The 23820-nt window shown below is 36.7% G+C and overlaps 11 protein-coding genes and 1 non-coding gene across 12 annotated transcripts, besides 2 other annotated features; 9 read left to right on the top strand and 3 right to left on the bottom strand.

Annotated features, from left to right (window-relative positions):
- Window positions 1–781: a telomere (TEL07L; Telomeric region on the left arm of Chromosome VII; composed of an X element core sequence, X element combinatorial repeats, and a short terminal stretch of telomeric repeats).
- A 56-nt stretch (window positions 782–837) lies between these two features.
- Window positions 838–1079: a long terminal repeat (Ty5 LTR).
- Window positions 1080–2789: 1710 nt separating this feature from the next.
- On the top strand, window positions 2790–3932 carry COS12 (Cos12p; the record flags this gene model as incomplete). The annotated part of the gene is made up of 1 exon (NM_001181129.1): window positions 2790–3932. The coding sequence occupies one exon, from the start codon at window positions 2790–2792 to the stop codon at window positions 3930–3932; it is 1143 nt and encodes a 380-aa protein (NP_011251.1).
- A 1379-nt stretch (window positions 3933–5311) lies between these two features.
- Window positions 5312–5839, top strand: YGL262W (uncharacterized protein; the record flags this gene model as incomplete). Its single annotated transcript, NM_001181128.1, has 1 exon — window positions 5312–5839. One exon carries the CDS (start codon window positions 5312–5314, stop codon window positions 5837–5839), a length of 528 nt encoding a protein of 175 aa, NP_011252.1.
- A 450-nt stretch (window positions 5840–6289) lies between these two features.
- On the bottom strand, window positions 6290–6652 carry PAU11 (seripauperin PAU11; the record flags this gene model as incomplete). Its single annotated transcript, NM_001181127.1, has 1 exon — window positions 6290–6652. The coding sequence occupies one exon, from the start codon at window positions 6650–6652 to the stop codon at window positions 6290–6292; it is 363 nt and encodes a 120-aa protein (NP_011253.1).
- A 207-nt stretch (window positions 6653–6859) lies between these two features.
- Window positions 6860–7090, top strand: YGL260W (uncharacterized protein; the record flags this gene model as incomplete). The annotated part of the gene is made up of 1 exon (NM_001181126.1): window positions 6860–7090. One exon carries the CDS (start codon window positions 6860–6862, stop codon window positions 7088–7090), a length of 231 nt encoding a protein of 76 aa, NP_011254.1.
- Window positions 7091–8469: 1379 nt separating this feature from the next.
- YPS5 (Yps5p) lies at window positions 8470–8967 on the top strand (the record flags this gene model as incomplete). Its single annotated transcript, NM_001181125.1, has 1 exon — window positions 8470–8967. One exon carries the CDS (start codon window positions 8470–8472, stop codon window positions 8965–8967), a length of 498 nt encoding a protein of 165 aa, NP_011255.1.
- A 194-nt stretch (window positions 8968–9161) lies between these two features.
- On the top strand, window positions 9162–9395 carry YGL258W-A (uncharacterized protein; the record flags this gene model as incomplete). The annotated part of the gene is made up of 1 exon (NM_001184473.1): window positions 9162–9395. The coding sequence occupies one exon, from the start codon at window positions 9162–9164 to the stop codon at window positions 9393–9395; it is 234 nt and encodes a 77-aa protein (NP_076890.1).
- Window positions 9396–11109: 1714 nt separating this feature from the next.
- On the top strand, window positions 11110–11730 carry VEL1 (Vel1p; the record flags this gene model as incomplete). The annotated part of the gene is made up of 1 exon (NM_001181124.1): window positions 11110–11730. The coding sequence occupies one exon, from the start codon at window positions 11110–11112 to the stop codon at window positions 11728–11730; it is 621 nt and encodes a 206-aa protein (NP_011256.1).
- A 750-nt stretch (window positions 11731–12480) lies between these two features.
- On the bottom strand, window positions 12481–14157 carry MNT2 (alpha-1,3-mannosyltransferase MNT2; the record flags this gene model as incomplete). The annotated part of the gene is made up of 1 exon (NM_001181123.1): window positions 12481–14157. One exon carries the CDS (start codon window positions 14155–14157, stop codon window positions 12481–12483), a length of 1677 nt encoding a protein of 558 aa, NP_011257.1.
- A 1001-nt stretch (window positions 14158–15158) lies between these two features.
- On the top strand, window positions 15159–16307 carry ADH4 (alcohol dehydrogenase ADH4; the record flags this gene model as incomplete). The annotated part of the gene is made up of 1 exon (NM_001181122.1): window positions 15159–16307. The coding sequence occupies one exon, from the start codon at window positions 15159–15161 to the stop codon at window positions 16305–16307; it is 1149 nt and encodes a 382-aa protein (NP_011258.2).
- Window positions 16308–17212: 905 nt separating this feature from the next.
- Window positions 17213–17709, bottom strand: SUT532. The gene has a single exon (NR_188205.1). It is a non-coding gene; the product is annotated as an SUT532 (non-coding RNA).
- Window positions 17710–20977: 3268 nt separating this feature from the next.
- On the top strand, window positions 20978–22108 carry ZRT1 (high-affinity Zn(2+) transporter ZRT1; the record flags this gene model as incomplete). Its single annotated transcript, NM_001181121.1, has 1 exon — window positions 20978–22108. One exon carries the CDS (start codon window positions 20978–20980, stop codon window positions 22106–22108), a length of 1131 nt encoding a protein of 376 aa, NP_011259.1.
- Window positions 22109–22303: 195 nt separating this feature from the next.
- FZF1 (Fzf1p) lies at window positions 22304–23203 on the top strand (the record flags this gene model as incomplete). The annotated part of the gene is made up of 1 exon (NM_001181120.1): window positions 22304–23203. One exon carries the CDS (start codon window positions 22304–22306, stop codon window positions 23201–23203), a length of 900 nt encoding a protein of 299 aa, NP_011260.1.
- Between the last annotated feature and the right edge of the window lie 617 nt (window positions 23204–23820).

Consider the following 23820-nt stretch of genomic DNA (forward strand, 5'->3'; position numbering starts at 1 on the left):
CCACACCCACACACACCACACCCACACCCACACACTACCCTAACACTACCCTAACCCTATTCTAACCCAGATCAACCTTCTCACAACTTACCCTCCATTACCCTACCTCCCCACTCGTTACCCTGTTCCATTCCATTCTACAACTCCAACCACCATCCATCTCTCTACTTACTACTACCATCCACCGCCCATCATAACCGTTACCCTCCAATTACCATATCCAACTCCACTACCATTACCCTACTATTACCCTACCATCCACCATGTCCTACTCACTGTACTGTTGTTCTACCCTCCATATTGAAACGTTAACAAATAATCGTAAATAATACACATACACTTACCCTACCACTCTAATCCCACTACCACATGCCATAGCCATCCTCACTTGTATTCTGATCGGTCATACGCACACGGATGCTACAGTATATACCACTCTCAAACTTACCCTACTCTCACACTCCAATCCATGGCCCATCTCTCTCACTAAATCAGTACTAAATGCACCCACATCATTATTCACGGCACTTGCCTCAGCGGTCTATACCCTGTGCCATTTACCCATAAAGCCCATCATTATCCACATTTTAATATTTATATCTTATTCGGCGGCCCCAAATATTGTATAACTGCTCTTAATGCATACGTTATACCACTTTTACGCCATATACTTACCACTTAATTTATATACACTTATGTCAATATTACAGAAAAATCACCACTAAAATCACCTAAACATAAAAATATTTTACCTTTCAACTTTACGAAATAAACACTTTGACTTGAAGTATGAGCACTACCATGACGTCATTAATGTAAAAGTTCCTTAATATTGCTATTTTCTTGAACGGATGACATTTCATGTTGAATGTGGTAACCCAATAGCATGATATGAGTAATGTTTAGACAAAGAAAACATATAGTAGTAAACGTTTAATCCGGTAGTACTTAAGAAACCATAGTTTCTATGTGCAAAAACAGTACCTAGGTAATTATTACATTTACATAACATATAGAAAGGTCCAATAAACTTACTACATTATGATATATAAACTAGATCGTAATTCATAACGTCAACACCCAAAAGCATGATACGAGTAATGTTTAGTATTTTTTCAGTATTGTTTCAATAATGCGGTACAGAGGAATAGCATACAGTAACAAAATCTTCAATCAACTTGCAACCAAAAAACCCTCAGTTTATATGTACAAAATAGTAATTCCATGTATCTTCCTTTTTGGTGAGATCAAAGTTTTCAATAGTTGAACCTAAAACAAAATTCCACGATATGAGGAGACTATCACCCTTCCTAGAGATAAAATTTTAATTAGCCCGTCTACTTTCTCAAAAATTACAGAGGAATTTTCTGAAGCTATTAATAGAAGTAAGCAGCTAAAGGCTTAATATGAAAAAACATACAGCCCGAGCCTGTACTAAATGTAACGTAAAATTTTGCCTACGATCTTGTTATATGCCATGAAAAGTTTCTTTTGATGATGACAATTGTTTTAAGCTAGCTTTTTTCGGTAATACTACGAAAATTCTAAAATGATCAGTGTGGATACCGAACTATAAATAGGGATGAATGGAGTGAACTTCAAGTACTGATGCATTTGCTAATAACTAGTTGCTCACATTTAAAGTTCTTTGTCGTTTACAGGCAACTGTTTACCAACGCTGGACAGATAAACATCTAGAAGTCAATGTTTGGCCAGTAATGCTTTTCTAGTTTTTTTTCCAGTAATTATGATGGCATTACGTATAAACGGAGAGTGATGACGTTTTAAAAGTCATTTGATCATACGCAGTTTTTCACTTCGAAATTTATAGCGCTAATTCTCTCCTATAGGGGCATATATGAAGACAGTTAGACTGAACAAAAGAATTTAAATCTTGCGTATGTAGGTCTTTAGAGTTTCACAGTTGATGTTTATCGCTGCAAATTTATATAAATCATCATACTGATACTGCTATAATATTTCCTTGTTCAATATTAAGTGATGGCTTTAAGATAGTCGTTTTTTACAGAGCTTTAGGCAAGAATCTGAGTTTGAGCGTTACAAAGGTGGTTGCTTCAGGCATGTGCCTGGGAAATGAACCTAATTGTATCTTTATATTTTTAAATAGTTATGAGGAGTGAGATGCATTATTATATTTATTATAGAGTGAATATTGAGGACTGCCTCGGATTTAACGCACCGCAAGCGTATATTCTACTATTTAATTATACCCACTTTTGTAATATAATTATTAATACAATATGTTTTTATTAAAGAGAGTGCAGAGAATCGAAAACCTAAAGAGTAGATTTGAAATCTAATAGTTTCACCTTAAAACACATCTCCTTTTAAAACTTATTGTAATTATTCATTAGAATTTTTATATTTAATTAATCTATCCTTTTTACTAATGAAAAATTCTTTAAATAAAAAAATCTATACATCCACTAGAAAGTATATATAAATTTGGGGTACCTGCAATCTTTATTTATTTTATTTGAAGTAATAGGAATTATTTATATTATTGTGATAAGAAGTAGTATTCTATTATTATAACTATATTAATAAAAAATTTTATTTTCTATTGAAAACCAATTTTTTACACCAAATATCAGACACGCTTTGTCTATTTCTATCATATAGCGACTGTGATATAATGCGCGCGTGTTTTGAACGGCATTTTTTTAGCCTGCGAATATGGATAGATGATGGTTTTAGGAAACATATGAACGAACTACCAGGACGTAATAACTGCAAAATAATGTCTCCTGAACTACATCGCCATAGGCATGGATGGAGCCAAATTTGAAAATACTGTAGCTTTTTTACCATCTGAAATATTTGATTGCTACAATTCCACGCTACCCAAGAATGTATTCCGAAGTTTTGTTACCTGGTCCTGCTATGAGAAATTCAATTCCTTAGAATTCCGCACTTGGCTATTAATGTGGTTACCACTCATTATTGCGTGGAAAATACGTGGTAAAAGACACTATCTCGTTATCGTTACTGCTCTTATGTTTGAAGTGCTGTATTTCTTATGGACATATTCGTACATATTCCGAGAACGCACCTTAGGAAAGCAAGTTTCTCAATTTGCTAAAGAGATCATTACAAATACTCCGGGTATAGACACTGAAGACTGGGAACGTGTTGCAGTAAATTTCAATTCTTATTTATATGAAAATAAACTTTGGAATACTGAGTACTTTTTTTTTGATGGTTCCAGCTGCCAAGAAGCGTTCAGAAAGATGCTTCTTGAGCCATTTTCCTTGAAAAAAAATGACTTTGCTAATGCCAAGGTACCTGACGGATCTGTTTGTTACACTGAAAAAGCTTTGCAGGTTTATTTTACACAGATAGAGAGAAAATGGCACTGGATTAATTCTGAAGGATTTTTACACAATAAAACCACACAGAGTGTTCAATTTTCGAAACATGGTTACGGTTCCAAACTTCTCTGGGCTTTCAAGGAAGTGACAATAATGAATTCACGCTTTGCGTTCTTCAGTATTGCTTACTTAAACGGTCTCCTTACTATACCAAGACTAAGAAATTCACTGCATATCCTCTATGTATGTGCAGTTCTTTCATCTATGATAATTGAATATTTAATAGGGATCGACAAATTCAGGTTCAAATCAATGAATCTGATACATAAACTACAGTTCTTGTCATATATTACATGTGGACACGAGAAGTCTGATGCAACTAATTGGTCTCAAATTGCGAAGAGGACGAATACTTACATGTTTGAGCAGAAAATTTGGAATTCGCCAATACTGTTCTCAGATGGTATTGATTGTGAAAAGTTTTTTAAATGGTATTTCAGTACCCCTGTATCTTCGCAAGCGTCTTTGTCAGTTGGTTCCACTGATTTTGAACTCTGGCCATATATAAAAGAAGCACAATCAGCTTGCAATGATGTGTAATTGGTAAAGATATTGATATACTATTCTTAAAGACCAAAAAAAAGCTGTTAATAACCCAAGTTTAAACATTAGTAGATAATGCAATATTTGATGAAGTCTGTAGAGTGCCACTATACATCGTAATAAAATTACACAGTACGTGCTTGTACGGTCGCCATATCATGAGATTACTTGAAGCTTCCTTGAAGCTCATACCGTAACCAGTTTTATACGTTTTTCTTTCCTCATACCAACATCCTTTAACGTTTGTTGAGAGAAAATGCGGTAGTTTTTGTAAAACACCTTACGTGAAAGATATTATTACTATTTCAAGACCAAACGCGTAACGAATGTATATTCTAGTACTGCGTTAAGGTATGAGTTACCCATAATAAATTTTATTACTATTAACATTTTCTTGGAGTACTTCGTTTTCTTACTTGATGTACGTTGCTATACAGTACGCATTAAAGAAATTGCAGCTATCGTCGTGTTTGGTTCATACGGTTGAGTTAATATTTCAAAATAATGTCCGTAATAATTATTACCGACATCTGTCTGCCTTTTATTAACATATCTCGCGTTCAACCTGTGCGTTGCTTATCGCTTGAGTAGGGGCGAAACACCTGTTGAAATCTTACGGTGAACTTTCACTATTTAAAGGACTGCTTTTCTCCAAGAGTTTTTATTATACAGAAATATCGTAGCAGTATCCCAGCGGGAGATAGATCCTTTTCAGAAATTAACGTTCATGACTGGTCAAGAGAAAATAGGCGCTAAGCGTTTTCAGATCTGCTGGAGAGTTTGGAGACGCAATATACTGCTATTCATCTTTGTATTTGCTGTTTCCTTTTATTATTTTCGTTCAAGAGATGCAGAAGCTATAGTTAATACTACGGTAATTGCCTCACCTGTGGTGACTAGTTATCTAATGAAAGGCAAAACTACTATTGGGCGTTAGCAGGTGGTGCCAGTGGATTTTCAATTACGCTAGCAGGACTCTCCGGTGCATACGCCGCTAACAAATGTACAGCAGATTCAGGTAGTACTCATGCTGGACTGGAGCTGTAGTTACATTGGTAGCAGATGCTTTAGATGGAGTTGCTACCACTGCTGATACGATTGCTGGGGCAGCGGCTTTGACGGCAGCAGCGGCAAAAAAGATCTACTGGATATATTGCTACTATTGCTGGATTAGACTTCCATTCTTCAAGTCCTCGTAATTTCACTGCAATCAACACCACCATGCAAACAGTTGGTCTTGTATTATCAGGAGCATTTGACTATATGAACACATAGAAGGCTAATGGCTTAGAAAAGAGAGAACAAAATAACACAGTTACAGAAATGCAGCATGTTTGATATTTTAGTAGTCAGTTGGGTCTTCATGTGCCACTCACATGCGTAATAATGTGACTGAATTGGTCAACAGTATAATAGGTGTTCAAACACCTGGATCGCTACCAGATACTCTTTCTGGGGCACATTCATTGCAGAGACGCATAAGCTATTTTGACGTCAATTGGATATCATGGAATTGGGACAATGTAAATGTTGATCTTAATAAAGAGGTAAAAAAAAGTAGGCCCCTCCTTGGGGAGGAGGACGATCAATGCATGTTCGGTTGGTTCGCAAATAATCCAGGGTGGAAATATTACTGGTCGGTAACTGATAATCCTGATCCAGGATATAAAGAGAATTACTCTGACATTGGAGATGAAAATGCTGTCCACGGTGAATTATATTTTAACACATATGGGGGGTTGATGGCTTCTGTAATGACAACAAAGATGGTGCTCAATGCGAAGAGACAGCTTGTGGTTATTGATACAATTGTGGTAAAGGCCATCTGCGATTATGTTATGAAATATTGGAAAAAAAAGGTTAACCTTACTACGATATCATTATATTTGATGTTAAAGTTATAAAGCCAGACATTTTCAATCTTTCTTTAAATCAATGAAAGAAGATGCGCAAATATTGAAAGCATTGACTACTAAGACTTAGGAAAAAGCTTCTGTTGACGATTTATAATGTTATATCAAATAATTAAATTTATTTCCTAGATTTTTGAATTGTGAGAGACATCCCTAGCATGATTTTTTTTCACATATACTTTCAATTTTAATAGAAATGGAGCCGTCAAATTTAACTTATTTTCTATTTTTATAATTGAAAATTTTATTTATTCATCTATTCTACATTTTATTTTGGTGTTGGGATTTTTTTCCGGCTTAAATATATGGTCAGATCTTTTATTTATATTACACTTATCTACAATTTGTATTTATATCATCAAAAAGAGCTTTTTATTTCTATATTTTATTTTTCGTTACTTACCAATGTCTATAGAATTTCGTTCGTAAAGGCGTTTGTCTCTAGTTTGCGATAGTGTAGATACCGTCCTTGGATAGAGCACTGGAGATGGCTGGCTTTAATCTGCTGGAGTACCATGGAACACCGGTGATCATTCTGGTCACTTGGTCTGGGGCAATACCAGTCAACATGGTGGTGAAGTCACCGTAGTTGAAAACGGCTTCAGCAACTTCAACTGGGTAGGTTTCCGTTGGGTGGGCGGCTTGGAACATGTAGTATTGAGCCAAGTGAGCTCTGATATCAGAGACGTAGACACCTAATTCAACCAAATTGACTCTTTCGTCAGACTGAGCTAGAGTGGTGGTTGCGGAAGCAGTAGCAGCGATGGCAGCGACACCAGCGGCGATTGAAGTTAATTTGACCATTGTATTTGTTTTGTTTTTTAGTGCTGGTATAAGCTTAACAGGAAAGAAAGAAATAAAGATATATTCTCAAAAGCATACAGTTGAAGCAGCTCTATTTATACCCGTTCCTCTATCAGTCATCACTACTTAAACGATTCGTTAACAGATGCTCATTTAGCACCTCACATATCCTCCATATCTCATCTTTCACACAATCTCATTATCACTATGGAGATGCTCTTGTTTCTGAACGAATCATACATCTTTCATAGACTTCGTATGTGGAGTATTGTATTATGGCACTCATGTGTATTCGTATGCGCAGAATGTGGGAATGCCAATTATAGGGTGCCGAGGTGCCTTATAAAACCCTTTTCTGTGCCTGTGACATTTCCTTTTTCGGTCAAAAAGAATATCCGAATTTTAGATTTGGACCCTCGTACAGAAGCTTATTGTTAAAGCCCATACTCAGTCTGTTCTAAACGGCTTCCATGCAAGAAATATTTCTATCTCTTGAATTCGTACAACATTAAACGTGTGTTGGGAGTCGTATACTGTTGGCGTCTGCAAATTTGTGAATTCTCCGCGAATGCCTTGGTGCAATTACGTAATTGTAGCCGCTGAAGGCGGATGGTTTTGAGAGAAGTTGATGTTCAAAGAATCGTGTATGATAAAAAAAAAAAATTGTAACCAATTCGTAAATACTGAAACTCTTTGCAGTAAGAAATCTTTCATTCCCAGAGAGAACGCGGAAATATTCAGCCTAAGTCTCTCCAAATTGATTTCTTTCATTTTGGTAGCGAAAGACTTAGTATCAACCTCAAAAAGCTGAAATTTTTGTAGATATATGTGCAGATGACATGAAGTATCCAGCTCTTTTGTGAATATGGAAGCAAGTTTCTTTCAAATTATTATCGACTTTTCCTCTGCCCCTTTTACCTTATAACTTTAGGAAACACTACCCTATTCATACTCAACTAAAAAAGTAGTACGTTTTCTTCTTTGAGAGGTATGGTGCAAACCAGTGCAATCTGATTCCAGATTGCCCTCACGTGAGGCTTCAGTAAATCTCGATCCCTCTACATATTATATTATCTCCTACTTGGCAAAATAGATGTGGCTTTAGTTGATGAAAATTTACCACGTCAACTATTTATGTCCTTTCTACAATAAACCCCGACCTACTATCCTCTATGTTGTTTTTAACATACCATACGAGCGTCATATGTCTTTTGGTTCACTGGGGAAGACCATCACTGTTGAACGTTTGTTGAAAAGTTCGAGATGATGAAGATTGCATAACAAAATGTAAAGTTATATTTAGAAACTATAACGGTTCAAGACATTCAACACTATAACATAGCTTGGCTGGCTTGAACAAAAAGAGGAAGAAGCAAAAGCAAGAGTAAAAAGCTTCTCATATATTTCTGGCATTGTTGATCACCCAGTGCAAGCCCAATTTCGCCTGTGCTTTTCTTAAATTGTTTCTGACAACACCGAGGTTTTCGCTGCAGAAAAGGACATATGGTGGTAATTTGTATAAGGGGTTAAGGGTCCAAAAATTTGCTACCCTATCGCTCACTATAGCAAAATATCTCGAGAGATATCCGAGGAGTTAAAACTGACTAGACCTGTTGCGTAAACCTCATGCAAGCAGTACTCTTCGAGGATTTAAGCTTTGGAACTGCTTTCAAAGTTGAGAGTATATAAGGTGTTATGATCTTGGAATAAGGTTTTTCATCGTTCTTCCTTGTTCTCTATTTTCATTGGTTGATCAGTTGTTAAATTTTGTCTCTTTCGAAAATAAGGATATTTGAAGACAACGCAACGCTATCAATATGCAATTGTTTTCCATCCTCTCTTTGTTGTCATCATTGATGTGTTCATTGACCGTTTTAGGGTCTTCCGCAAGTTCCTATGTTAAGTTTCCTGTTCAAAAGTTTGCTGATATTATAAATATAGGCACACAGGATGTTTCTACCGTCTTCAAAAGAAATGAGGTTCTTAACACCACAGTGATAAATGGAATAGGAGTGTATGTTGTCAAGATGGAAATCGGAACGCCTCCACAAACGGTGTACCTACAGTTAGATACTGGCTCTTCAGATATGATTGTGAATAATGCTGACATTGCCTATTGCAAATCGATGTCTGACGGATCTGACTACGCTTCAACTGATAATTACGAACTCACGGCAACATTCACTGGGCCTCGTTCTACTACCACCTCACCAGAGCTTATAACACTGTCCGCTCTTATAGGGGTAAATTCAATGCAAGAAACTCATCTACTTTTAAGAATAACGCGACTTTCTTCAATGACATATACGTATTAGAAGGAACCTATGGTACGGACGTTGTCTCTTTAAAGAATTTTTCACCTTAAATAATATCATTGTTGGCCTATTAAATTATAAAATGGGCAATCCAAGTGGCATTTTAGGCATATCCCTTCCCCTTGCAGAATTTACAGATAATGTTGAAAATGCATTTGCTTTGAACAGAAAACTCTTCGTATATGAGAATTCTAATGGCATTTGAAAGACAAGGAAAGATCGAAAAGAAGATATCGTATTCCTTATTTTTGAATGGACCTAATGTACACTTTGGGAGCATCTTATTCGGTGCAGTCGATAAAAGTAAGTACGCAGAAGAGCTCTGCACACATCCTATGCGTCAAGCTTATAATACCCTTGATTCAAACTCAAGAATAATTATCACAGTACAGAGTGTTGCAATTTTGGACGGCAAACTTGTATGGTAAAAGTGTTGTAGATATTCAGTTTCCAGTGCCATTAAATTCCGGTACATATTCTGTTTACCTACAAAATTTGTAAATTGGATTATTAAGAGTTTTAATGAGAAATATAACTCTGATGATCAAGGCTACACTTTTGACTGCTCAAAAGTCAGGATACTTTACTGTGTGTCGACTTTGAATGACTTAATATATTGAGTTTATCTCCGATAGTGTCCCAGCGCCACCCCTTGCTCCAGGATACTCCAGTATGTCGGTATATAAGTCTGATAGCTCCATCGGGACAGGAGATTTTATTAATGTCAGCTGAACCTCGTATTTAGAATTTTCACAGTACACATCATTGCTTGTCACTGGAATGCAAGGCGATGGTGTTAGTTCTTTCCCAAGTGGGGGCAGTTCTAGCAAAATGGCCCCTAAAAAAAAAAAGGTTGCATATATCGTTCTTCTTTTTCCTATTCATTGCTGTGCTTCACATCTTATTTTCTTTCATAATTAAAGAAGAGCCATATAGTTTCGCATTGTACTACTGTGTAAGACAGCAAGTTTTTTGATAGACAACAAGAGGAGCTATAGTGGTAATACGAGTTATACTCATAGGTCCTATCTCCTATTCGTATTTATTACATTGTACTCTGCGGCTTCATATACAAATAATAAACTTATAAGGAAGGATTATACATTTTTGGAAATATTATCGCTACGATAGATAATGTGATGAGTTTTACAAGTGTAAAATTCTTCCGTAGAGTTTGAGGGCAATCGCAAAATTTCCGGAGAGTCCTTGATAAATTATTACAGTGAAAACGTATATGAAATGTTCCAATTGAGATATCTCGCTTATATTAATACTTCTTCTTTCTTTTACCATATATTTTCTAATTGGCCGCTCAGCTATAGCGATCTTTACATGTATACTTTGAAGTTTTTTTAAACAGTGCACCCGTGCATCATACCTCATGCAAGGTACCTTTTTTTCTCAAAGGTATTGTCTTCTATTGAAGTGGCACTATGGCATGATGAACCCTGAGCATTTCCGAATTCAACAGAACCAAATTGTCCAGAATTAAATCTGTCCGTCATGAAATAAGCAACTTTTTTTCAATCAAGTGAAGTGAGTTTTGCAGTATCTTACCATTATTTTGACCTATTGGCCGCATGTTTGTGCTTTGACTTCGAGAACCATGTTAAAGCTTACTTGTACGACAACCAATGAAGTACATTACGGCAGTTTTTTGGACTGGGTCAAAAAAAGTGTTGCATAATCAAATCAGGAACACATTAAAATGTTATAAAATTTGTCTTAGTATGACCTGAGTGGTTATTCATTACGTACTACTGTCAAAATATTCGGATCTTTCCTAAACGGGCTTTTGAATTAGTGTTGCTTCTATTCCTGGAATGGAAGGTAGTAATTTCATGCATTCTCGCTTTTCGGACTTTTAACAATAAATTAAAAACAATGATACTTTCATCAACTACCTATACACCCTGCGGGTCAATTATTTTTTTTTTCGAATAACCGCTGAGGTTGGAAATATAGAAACATATTCCAGATCTGTATTTTCAGTTGCTAGAAAAAGGTTAATATTATCATTAAGGTTTTCAGCATATAACAGGTATAATTGATATATAAGCATCGTAATTTTCATTCAAAATGGAGAGCTACTGCTTCTGATAGATTGTACAATCTCAAGAAATCAAGAACAACAACCATACCATGAGTTTCCTAAGCATTTTTACTTTTTTCAGCGTCCTTATTTCTGTTGCAACAACCGTCAGATTTGATTTGACTAACGTTACCTGTAAGGGCCTACATGGACCTCATTGTGGTACCTACGTTATGGAAGTCGTTGGTCAAAACGGTACATTTTTGGGTCAATCTACGTTTGTTGGCGCCGACGTCTTGACTGAAAGCGCTGGTGATGCTTGGGCAAGATATTTGGGCCAGGAAACAAGATTCCTCCCAAAGTTGACTACTATTGCTAGTAACGAGACAAAGAACTTTTCTCCACTCATCTTCACCACCAATATCAACACTTGTAACCCTCAATCCATTGGTGACGCTATGGTTCCTTTTGCTAACACTGTTACTGGTGAAATTGAATATAACTCTTGGGCAGACACTGCTGATAACGCTTCCTTCATAACCGGTTTAGCTAACCAATTGTTCAACTCTACCGATTATGGCGTTCAAGTTGCTTCCTGTTACCCAAATTTTGCTTCTGTTATCTTAAGCACCCCAGCTGTGAATATTTTCGGTAAGGATGACACATTACCAGATTATTGTACCGCCATTCAGCTAAAGGCCGTTTGTCCACCAGAAGCTGGTTTTGATTAATCTTTTCTCACATCCTCACTTATAGATATGTTTTGATTATTTTCGTTATAGACAAAAATCTTTTGAGAAAGCCATGCGGAAGTTATTTTTAACTGTAAAGTACAATCGATTTCCTTTAGGCATTTCTACTTTCTTCTGACCCTGATTTAAAATTTTCGAGTTCTTTTTGTTACGATGCGTTATTTATTGTCGATTTATTACATATAATTCTTTATAATATAAAAGTGCAATACAGTGCATCTAGATATGGATTTTCAAAATTTTGCAGAATATGATCGGTTTGCCTACAAGATAAAAGTAAATTATTCACAATTTCCAACATTTAAAAGTGGCGATCGCATAGTAAAAGCGTTAAGAATGATGCTACATCCCACATGAGAGTGGTTCGATTATGCTGAATTTCAACACCAATTCAATATACTTTAATTTAAACAGACATTTATGATGCCAGAGACATAAAGGATCCGAAAGGTTTTAGGAACACCTTAGTGGAAAATCATTTTAGCGTGGCCGGGAGTACCAGATTTTTCATAGTTCCCTATTGCAATCAATTTGGATTTTTGCTGGCGTTGCATCATGGCTATGTTATCCAATGCATGCCAAGAGTGATTTACTTAAAGAGTAACTTCGTTACAAAACATTACGTTATACTTCAGTGCGATAATTTTTCAGATATCAAAAATTATACTACATTATACAACAAAAGCGTGTAGGTTTACCTATTGCTTATAAGACTAGAACAACTCTTGGTCAAATATCTTTATTCCATATGTCGACTATTTGTGAAAGCCGGAGCTTTTCGTCTTCTTTAAATTTGATCAACTTTCCAAACTCACCTTCCTTGAATAATGTGCAATAATTGAACAAAAAACACTCTCCTGAGTTAATCCATCCTGATATACTAGTATCTGGTATTATAATCCCTTCAAGTTTTACTGGTGATGCATAATATTCACGTAATTCATCTGCATTTTGGAACATATCATTTAGTCTCTGTCTATGCTCATAATCGTATTCCCATGAAGTTTTTTTACAAATATTAAGGCCCCCGTTTAGCCATAGCAAGGACCCGTCCCTGTCTGTATGAGATAGTTGCACAGAACAAATCTGGTAAAACTCACCGGTACTCTCTTTTGAAACTACATTGCCCAACTGACCAATGTTTGATGCATCCACAGGATGGAACGTAAAGCGATTGTTCGAAAGTAATTCGCCCAGCCAAAAAAAGTCCTTATCACCATGAAAATATTCTGCAATTGGAGAAAATTGTAAAGCTATTGAAGTAAGCATACTGAAGAGATGCTTTCCTTTATGCAATATTACCAGGCCGCTTTCCAAATGATGTTTATATTTCTTTATAAACATGTTTTCCAGAACCTGTGCAACCACTGGATCCTCTACTTGCTCATGTATCTTGGATTCATCCTCTAAATCAAGCCCAATACACCCATAGACAATTTCCCTTAGAATTTTTAATTCAGAGGATTCAAATAGATCATCTGATATTACCCGATCTTTAAAGAATAGAACTCCAGTCTTTTGAAATTCCTCTAATTCATAAAATTTTTCTATTGAAACAAAGGGCACTGTATCTGAGTCCATTAGAATAGGAATTTCAAAGGATGAGAAGGTCAATGCTAACCACTTGTTGGAATAGGTGGTAAATTTTTTCGAATATTTCGGGTTTAGCAGACTATGTACATTTAAAAACCATAATTCTTGAGCAGGATATTCAGCGGTGTCTAGACTTCTCGCATATTTGATAATAGATTTCATGGAATCTTGACTCAGATCTGCATTATGAACAATCTGTATAGGATAATCATTTTTGATGAACCTCAACACTTTCAATAAGCGTATGGTTTCATTCAACTGCACGTCAGAAGCACTAATAACTATGCCTTTCGAACCACTTTGAGTCACAGTGTGCAACCAATTCTCCCAAAAAGATAGCCCTGTATCGAAATTGATGGGCTTAGAACGAAGGAATTGATGGTTTTTGGGGTCAAATTCCAACATAGACGCATGGTAAACCTCGCCATTCCATCTCGTAGTTGTGTGCCAGAAGGCACTTTCATCAGTTTCTAATTTTTCAAAGTTAATATACGGAAAGAGCTTCTTTTCAATATCCCTCAAACGCTGAATATTATGCCCATCAACCTGCTGCAAGCAATTAAAAAAAATCTTAATCCTCGTAACCAGTTCAATCACATCTTTTGCAGGATTCGGGGTTATTTGATTTACGTCGTAGAAGTCATTCAACCACCCAGGCGTAAGACCTTCATAGTAACTCCAGCAGCCACCATTGCCACTGCTGCTACTTTGAACTGGTTCTACCAAATCTAACGAATTCAACTGAGAGTAATATACTACTAACACAATTCCCAGTAGTACAACTAATATAAACAGTCGATTTTTTCTTCTCATATTCGATAAATACTATTGGGGCTACTTTTGTCCTGTCACTGCGGATTTGCAAACACTCATGCGAATATTTTACTCAATTGAGAGATTTGCTGTCTCCCCCCACTTCGATGGTCCCCACCCCTAAAGTAAAGGAAAGAAGAATTAGCACTGTTTTAGTTCCAGGTACTTCTTTCTTTCTTTACCGGTATTGTGTGGCTCATCAAAACTTCGTCTCGGGAAAATGAAAAATGTAAACAAGAATTTCCGTTTCAAAGAGTTGCCTAAGGCCCACTAATAATGTACTTATTATTTACAATTCGGAGAACGCTGCTGATAGAAATCAATCAAGAAGTCCCTTAGTCTTTGTGTGTTTACGCCATATTGCTTAGTTTCGTAGTGCGTTACAGTTCTATCGTGTGAAAATTTTTTTCTAATGCATCAGCTGTTATGCGCACTACTTGAAAGGTTATCGAGCGTTTGTAAAAAGTAGAAGTACTTAAATGAACCTTCACGGTTAAGCAACCAGTATAATTGAGGCTGCTGATTTGAAATTGCGTTTTGTGTTCAGAAGGATCCCCGGAGGCCTTCAATGAGCTTCCATTTTATTTTCTCCAAGGAGGCCATTTTTTGTAGTGTGATGTTGACATGGTTATAACTGTTAGCAGTGTTTGTGATGATGGCTGTAGTATCACCGCAGTGGATTAGCTATGAAAAAAAAAAAAAAGAACTAGTTTTTAGTTCGCGCATCACGAGGTACGTGTTTAATATGTCAGATGCTTGGGATCACGTATGCCGTTAACTCTACAAAGCAATTGATATTTTGCTGCCTCAAATATCTCACACTACTAGGATATATTCTTTTATCAAACAGGAAAAAAGGGCAGCGTACCAACATGTATAAAAGGGTTATTAGCATTTCTGGTTTATTAAAGACTGGAGTCAAACGTTTTTCTTCTGTCTATTGCAAAACAACCATCAACAACAAGTTTACATTTGCAACAACTAATAGTCAAATAAGAAAAATGTCTTCCGTTACTGGGTTTTACATTCCACCAATCTCTTTCTTTGGTGAAGGTGCTTTAGAAGAAACCGCTGATTACATCAAAAACAAGGATTACAAAAAGGCTTTGATCGTTACTGATCCTGGTATTGCAGCTATTGGTCTCTCCGGTAGAGTCCAAAAGATGTTGGAAGAACGTGACTTAAACGTTGCTATCTATGACAAAACTCAACCAAACCCAAATATTGCCAATGTCACAGCTGGTTTGAAGGTTTTGAAGGAACAAAACTCTGAAATTGTTGTTTCCATTGGTGGTGGTTCTGCTCACGACAATGCTAAGGCCATTGCTTTATTGGCTACTAACGGTGGGGAAATCGGAGACTATGAAGGTGTCAATCAATCTAAGAAGGCTGCTTTACCACTATTTGCCATCAACACTACTGCTGGTACTGCTTCCGAAATGACCAGATTCACTATTATCTCTAATGAAGAAAAGAAAATCAAGATGGCTATCATTGACAACAACGTCACTCCAGCTGTTGCTGTCAACGATCCATCTACCATGTTTGGTTTGCCACCTGCTTTGACTGCTGCTACTGGTCTAGATGCTTTGACTCACTGTATCGAAGCTTATGTTTCCACCGCCTCTAACCCAATCACCGATGCCTGTGCTTTGAAGGGTATTGATTTGATCAATGAAAGCTTAGTCGCTGCATACAAAGACGGTAAAGACAAGAAGGCCAGAACTGACATGTGTTACGCTGAATACTTGGCAGGTATGGCTTTCAACAATGCTTCTCTAGGTTATGTTCATGCCCTTGCTCATCAACTTGGTGGTTTCTACCACTTGCCTCATGGTGTTTGTAACGCTGTCTTGTTGCCTCATGTTCAAGAGGCCAACATGCAATGTCCAAAGGCCAAGAAGAGATTAGGTGAAATTGCTTTGCATTTCGGTGCTTCTCAAGAAGATCCAGAAGAAACCATCAAGGCTTTGCACGTTTTAAACAGAACCATGAACATTCCAAGAAACTTGAAAGAATTAGGTGTTAAAACCGAAGATTTTGAAATTTTGGCTGAACACGCCATGCATGATGCCTGCCATTTGACTAACCCAGTTCAATTCACCAAAGAACAAGTGGTTGCCATTATCAAGAAAGCCTATGAATATTAAAAAAATCGAACGAACTCATAAACGTCAATTATGCGTGTGCCTTATTTATTTAGTTGTGCGTACAGTATAATGCACTTATTTATTTACCAATCAAATGATTTTTTTAACTTTTCACGATCTATATAATTACGTTAATTTCGAGTATATAACAATGAAAATATATATCTACGTTGTTTTAAATTGAAAAAAGAAGAACGGAAGTTCTATTAATGAGCCGAGACCGGTACGTTTGTTGAAAATAGTTTGGACTTAATTACTGACATACTGTTGGCTTTGAAGCATTTAAGACTGAAAAATAGTCATGCAAAAGTCATGCTTTAATATGGTGGGTTTCAGTTGGATGCAAGAAATAAAATGAAATTCGAAGGCCTTTTGCAATTAAACAAGGCATCGTCAACCAGACAATGTCGAAAATTTTGAGTCAATCTAAATCAATCCACCGCCACACTGAATTCTGTCAATGATATTGTCTTCCTTTTTTTGGTTTGATATCTCTAATTTTCAACCTGTTATAAGCAACGTCAATCCGATTACTTTCGTGTGTCATTCACATGCGCATATTTTTTTATTCGTTTTATGATATAGCTGTCTTTATTATAACCTCGAAACACAACGGCAATGTAACCTTACCAGCCGCATTATTACAAGGAGCCCACTTTATTTTCAATTGCTATCGCTACATCGCAAATGCTACAGCACCCCCATCAGACCTTGAAGTATATATATATTTAATAATAAATACATTATTGGAATGGCTAGTAAATTTTGACATAAACATGATTTCCGAACGAATTAAAATACAGTTGATTTAGGAGAAAGTATCAGTACATTGCTAAAAATTTTAAGCAAATGTTAAGTGAAAAAGGCTTATCATTCAGATGAGCTTAAGAATATACTTTTTGCGTTATTCAAGAGCGATGATTATTACTGAACTACTGTGACGATATCAGCAGCATGCCTGATAAATAAATCTGTACATTCGTGGAAAGTAGTATGTACTTTTCAAATATTTCTAAGAGCTAATGATATTTATTTGATATTTATATCGACAAATGAATCTTTTTCATAGAAGCCGTTATGAAGACTCCAAATAGCAATACTCAAAATATACTATAAGATCTCCGACCAGGTACATAATACATGACACAGCACAAATAACCGACCAACTGACAATAGTAGAAAGTAGCGGACGGTGTCACACGGTTTTCTCGTCCACATCACTGGAAGTAAGCAATCTCTTGGCCAGCTTTCGGTGATCCAAATATTATATCAGACCAGTTTCATTATTCTCGGAAGTAGAGTCGAATATTTCCTATTGTATAGTGCTAATGCTATCAATGTTTATTATATACAACGTACAATAGTATTATTCTCTAAGATCGTTGAGTTGCTCATAGAGAAATCCAAAATATTGTGCACAATAAATTATATTATCTTTTTGAGACGATGAAATCTTAAAAATTGTCAGCAAATAAATGTTTATTTATCGAATACTAGGTCGAAACATTTTTTTTGTTTATTCAAAATGATCATGTACCTTCTTCTCGCGAAAGTTTTAATTAAAATTTACTGATAGTTTTTTAATGATGAACTTCTATAACTAAACCATAATAATGAAAATTACAGGTAATATTTATATCACAAGAAACGGCCCCTCTTTTCTGTTTTTATATAGTAACCATTAAGAATAGTTGGCTAATCTACTATGAAAGTTCCTAATTAAAAAAAATTCATGAAGAGTTAATCAACGTTCCAGTACCAAATTTATTCTATGTTCTCCTTGGAAGATGAACTTGCCGCAGTAGATCATAGAACCTCATTTTCAACGTTTTCCAAAGAAATACTTTTTTTATTTAACTGACAAATATTAATACAGTCTTTATATCATCGATATGACTAAAGTACATCGGAATTGCCCAGCAGTAGAGCTCGTGATCGAATAGAAAAACGAGGGCCTTCAGTAGCTCGTAGACATAGGTTAAGATCATGGATCCTGCATTAAAAAATTCACATAGCGCTAGAATTTTGTTAGCGCATCCGCCTGTTTTTCTTTCAAATGTAAAATTTTAAATACGATCATTCCTTTGGATACTCAGCAATAGTGCGCACCAGTTAAGAACTGTTTTTATGGTTAAACATGTCTTAATATAATGTGCATACTTCAATGCACCCAAAATGTATATGTTCAGACAGTTTGTCAATAGAGTAATAATCATTCAAACAAAACCGTAAATTTGAATGTTAGATGTAGCTGTAAAGAAACTTGCTAGATCTAAATATTAATAGAAAAACTCTAACTATCAATTAAACGACATCTTACATTTCAATTTCATAAAAATTATTCTTTTGGCTAGTTTATATCATATAGCTTTCCGTAAAACCAGTAACAAGCAATACACTAAATTGTCCATGTTTTAACTACCATTTCCTTCTAATTTTTTTCCTTTCTTAGCTGATTTAATTCATTTATTTGCTGTCGTTTGCATTTACTGACTAAAAAAAGTGTAAAATATGGGAAGCGCAAATTGAAAAGTCGGGTTGCGAAATTACCTGCCAAAAATCCACCTCGTTAATATCTAACAAGATTCAACGCCTGTTGACAAAAGAAACTCGTCAGTCTCTCAGTTTACTTCTATGTTTAACATATTTGCTATGATCCACTCTAGATTCTGCCCAGCCCTCAACTTCACGCCCACGTTGAGAGTACATTCAGTACGTTGAAAATACATTCAGTCACACCCGCAGCACAGCAAGTCGTTTCATCTAAGCTATTTTGATCGTTAGAATATCCACACCTCACAAGTATCGACAATTTAGATGTGTATTGGGTTTTGTCTACGCAAATACCATTAGTTTCACACAAGATGCCATCAGCGCTACTGTAAATAGATTGTTCCTCTGTTATCGTGCGAATGGAACTAGAAAACCAATAATCATTGAATAATATATGTGACAGTGACAGGCCACCAGAATAAAGCTAATATCTAGAGGGGTATTTCTTCTTGAGTGAAGAAGAAATATGCTACTTCCAAATTTTAGGACGACAAATCCTCATAATATGAATTAGGCAAATTACAGAATGAAGGGGGTTGAGAAGTCCCACAGCACATCGCTCCTTCGCTAAGAGCTCCACTGCTAAAACAGAAAAAAAAAGTATTAATCAATTGTACTACCATGTTCTTTGTTACTAAACGCGCCTATTTTTTTCGAGAGCCTTTACGAGAGTCAATCAAGCATTCTCCCGCATACTTCGCTAAGAAAAAAGTGATCTTTAATTGGGCCCTTCATCTATCATTTTTGCTTAAGTGGCGTAACTTATTTTATCATTTCCTCTCCCTGCCATCCTCTTTATTTTTGTTCTGTATCACAGCAGTTAATTCAGTTTCCATTCAAAGTATGCCACGGATAACTTGATGCTTCAAGAAGAAAAATTATTTGGCCTAAAACTTGCTGTTTCTTCACAATTTTTCTAAATGCTCTCCGATTCCCGGATTGCAGATGTTTCACTGCTCCACATTATATCCTTTGTGTCCACCTTGATAATCGATACTTTAAAGATTATTTTGTGGGAGGAGAGCCTTAGAAAGAATACGCTTGTTTTAAGAAGGAAAACAAGCGGCACCAATCTTCAATTGGTATTTTAAAATCTATTAGACGTCAAATCCCGGTTAGACTTGAGATAGATGTACCTGGAGAGAAAATCTATAATAAAAAAAAAAATACTTTCAGGTCAGATATTTCTTTTTTTGTCCCTAATAAAAAGAAATGGTATTCTGCCAAACACCAAAGTGCCAAATAAGCATTATTTTACATAGTACGAAATGGAAATTACGTCAATTATCGACATTATGACATAAAATTGGATTTAACAAGATCTCTGAATCTGATATGCTTCTTTCATTAGGGTGGAAATAACAGCATTTGAGAGAAGCAATTGCCAAGCTTCTATGAAAATTTTCTAGAAGGCAAGAGTATTTCAGACTTTCCTAATATGAAAGGACAAATTGACACTAATGTCTGATTATGGCCAATTCCTGCGGTAAATTACACGGCGATTACGGCGACATGAGCTCACATTCATCACTCTATGGGACAAATGTTTCCAAACTGGGCGCAACAAACACCTGATGTGACTCCTACCCTTTGGACAATGCAGATCCACGCTACGGCAAATTAGTCAAATGCACTAGAACATGGCGCAAGTACTTATTGTGACCTTTGGGGTACCGTTACCGTCAGTTTTCTTCAGCTAAGGCGCGCGCGCCAGATAACTAAAAAAAAATATAGTTGCTGCTTAAAAAACAATACACCCGTACTCTCTTGCCTGTAAAAACCTCGAAGGACCAAAGATACCCTCAAGGTTCTCATCTGTGCGGTATTCTTCAAATTACAATGACATTTCCCAAAATTATCAGATGTGCTCAGGTATCTTCTCTCCAATGAGATGAGACAGATGAACATATTTGACCTTGAAGGTCATGGAAAGTAGGTTGAGAGCAAATGTGTAGAACGAAATTAAGAAAAAAAGAAATTACGCACGGCATTAGCTCGATGACTTAGTTATAAATAGAGGCCTGGTATCGGCTGTCATGATCTCATCTCTTCCCTATTTACAAAAAAACTGCAAGTATAGACAATAAAACAACAGCACAAATATCAAAAAAGGAATTATGAGCAACGTTACTACGCCGTGGTGGAAACAATGGGACCCTTCTGAAGTTACACTTGCCGATAAAACCCCTGATGATGTGTGGAAGACCTGTGTTTTGCAAGGTGTTTACTTTGGTGGAAACGAGTACAATGGTAACTTAGGTGCCAGAATATCTTCCGTCTTTGTTATTCTTTTCGTGAGTACTTTTTTCACCATGTTCCCATTAATCTCAACAAAAGTGAAAAGATTGAGAATTCCTCTATATGTTTACCTTTTCGCAAAGTATTTTGGTTCCGGTGTTATTGTTGCAACCGCATTTATCCACTTAATGGACCCTGCTTATGGTGCGATTGGTGGTACCACTTGTGTAGGACAAACCGGTAACTGGGGTCTTTATTCATGGTGTCCTGCCATTATGCTAACGAGTTTGACCTTCACTTTCCTTACTGATCTATTCAGTAGCGTCTGGGTTGAAAGAAAGTATGGTCTTTCCCATGACCATACCCACGATGAAATTAAAGACACTGTTGTGAGAAACACTGCAGCTGTTTCAAGTGAGAATGACAATGAGAATGGTACTGCAAATGGATCTCATGACACCAAGAACGGAGTAGAGTATTATGAAGATTCAGACGCTACATCCATGGATGTTGTTCAATCATTTCAAGCACAATTTTATGCCTTTTTAATTTTAGAATTCGGTGTGATTTTCCACTCCGTTATGATCGGTCTAAACCTGGGAAGTGTTGGTGATGAGTTCTCCTCCCTATACCCTGTCTTAGTGTTCCATCAATCATTTGAAGGTTTAGGTATTGGTGCAAGATTGTCAGCCATTGAATTCCCTAGATCAAAGAGATGGTGGCCATGGGCCCTATGTGTTGCGTATGGGTTAACCACACCAATCTGTGTGGCCATCGGTTTGGGTGTTCGTACCAGATACGTCAGCGGTTCTTACACTGCGCTTGTTATCTCTGGTGTTTTGGATGCCATTTCTGCTGGTATCTTATTGTACACTGGTTTGGTTGAACTACTAGCAAGAGACTTTATATTCAATCCTCAAAGAACAAAGGATCTAAGAGAATTGTCCTTCAACGTTATATGCACTCTTTTCGGTGCTGGTATCATGGCTTTGATCGGTAAGTGGGCTTAAACCAAAGCGAAATTCTGCATGTTCCATATAGATTCTATTTCATATTTTATAGTTATTTATTCTTTAGTAATAGCAAAAAAACAGTAATAATTTTTCTTTAACAGTCTCGGACAATAAATACGCTAAAGAAGATGAAAATGACAACTTTTACGCTGGTGTGCACAAGTGGTACCAGAATACGTGGCCACCAAAACAATGACGGATATAGGGAGAACCAAGTCTAGAAATTACAAATGTTCTTTTGACGGTTGTGAGAAAGTCTACAACAGACCTAGTTTGCTTCAGCAACACCAAAATTCGCATACCAATCAAAAGCCGTATCATTGTGATGAGCCGGGATGTGGCAAAAAATTTATAAGACCGTGCCATCTACGAGTTCACAAATGGACTCATTCACAAATCAAGCCCAAAGCGTGCACATTATGTCAAAAAAGATTTGTCACAAATCAGCAATTAAGAAGGCATTTAAATAGTCATGAAAGAAAAAGCAAGCTTGCATCAAGAATTGACCGTAAACACGAAGGAGTGAATGCGAATGTGAAAGCAGAACTCAATGGCAAGGAGGGAGGTTTTGACCCAAAATTACCTTCCGGCTCTCCAATGTGTGGTGAAGAATTCTCGCAAGGTCATTTGCCTGGATATGATGACATGCAAGTGCTACAATGCCCATACAAATCATGTCAAAAAGTTACCAGCTTCAATGACGATCTAATAAATCATATGTTGCAACATCATATAGCAAGTAAGCTTGTTGTACCATCTGGAGATCCATCTCTGAAGGAATCGCTTCCAACCTCTGAGAAATCCAGCAGCACCGACACTACATCCATTCCACAACTTTCATTTAGCACTACTGGGACAAGCAGTAGTGAAAGCGTTGATAGCACTACGGCACAAACCCCAACTGATCCAGAGAGTTACTGGTCGGATAACCGGTGCAAACATAGTGATTGTCAAGAGCTTAGTCCATTCGCATCTGTATTTGATCTCATTGACCACTATGACCACACGCACGCCTTCATTCCTGAGACGCTGGTAAAGTACAGCTACATTCATTTATATAAGCCTAGCGTCTGGGATTTATTCGAATACTGAACGCCATAGAAGAGCAATTTCCGTCCTCTACTCATGTGATTCGAACTATGAAACAAAGAAAAGGCAAGAGTAAATAGCGTGATACCTATTACGTATTACGTATACATCCTATTATTCTTGAAAAAAAGTGCGGGGCTCCAGAGCTCCACATTGGTGACCCCAGAGTATACTGCTCTTTCTAATGCCTTTTCCATCATGTTACTACGAGTTTTCTGAACCTCCTCGCACATTGGTACCTAGAAATGGCTATCATGCCGGACGGCACCGGGCAATAAACCGGACGGCACAAAAAAATCGAAGAAAAGAGATTTCTTTTTCTCGCGGGCAGTTTTTCCGGTCGATCGACATTCGTACGGTACTTTCTCTGTTTCAGGGACATCATGTTGTAAAAGAAAAAGACAGTTTAGGTAATCGTTCTTTTCTTTCTGAAAAATTTTCCACGACGACGACGACGACCACGAAACACCTTTGATTGCGAGATCCACGAAATTACCTCCTGCTGAGGCGAGCTTGCAAATATCGTGTCCAATTCCGTGATGTCTCTTTGTTGCACCTTCGCCACTGTCTTATCTACAAAACTATAAAAAAGAGTAATCCTACCCCATATCTAAAAAAAA

This window comes from Saccharomyces cerevisiae, chromosome VII (genome assembly GCF_000146045.2).
Source record: "Saccharomyces cerevisiae S288C chromosome VII, complete sequence".
NCBI classification, from domain to species: domain Eukaryota; kingdom Fungi; phylum Ascomycota; class Saccharomycetes; order Saccharomycetales; family Saccharomycetaceae; genus Saccharomyces; species Saccharomyces cerevisiae.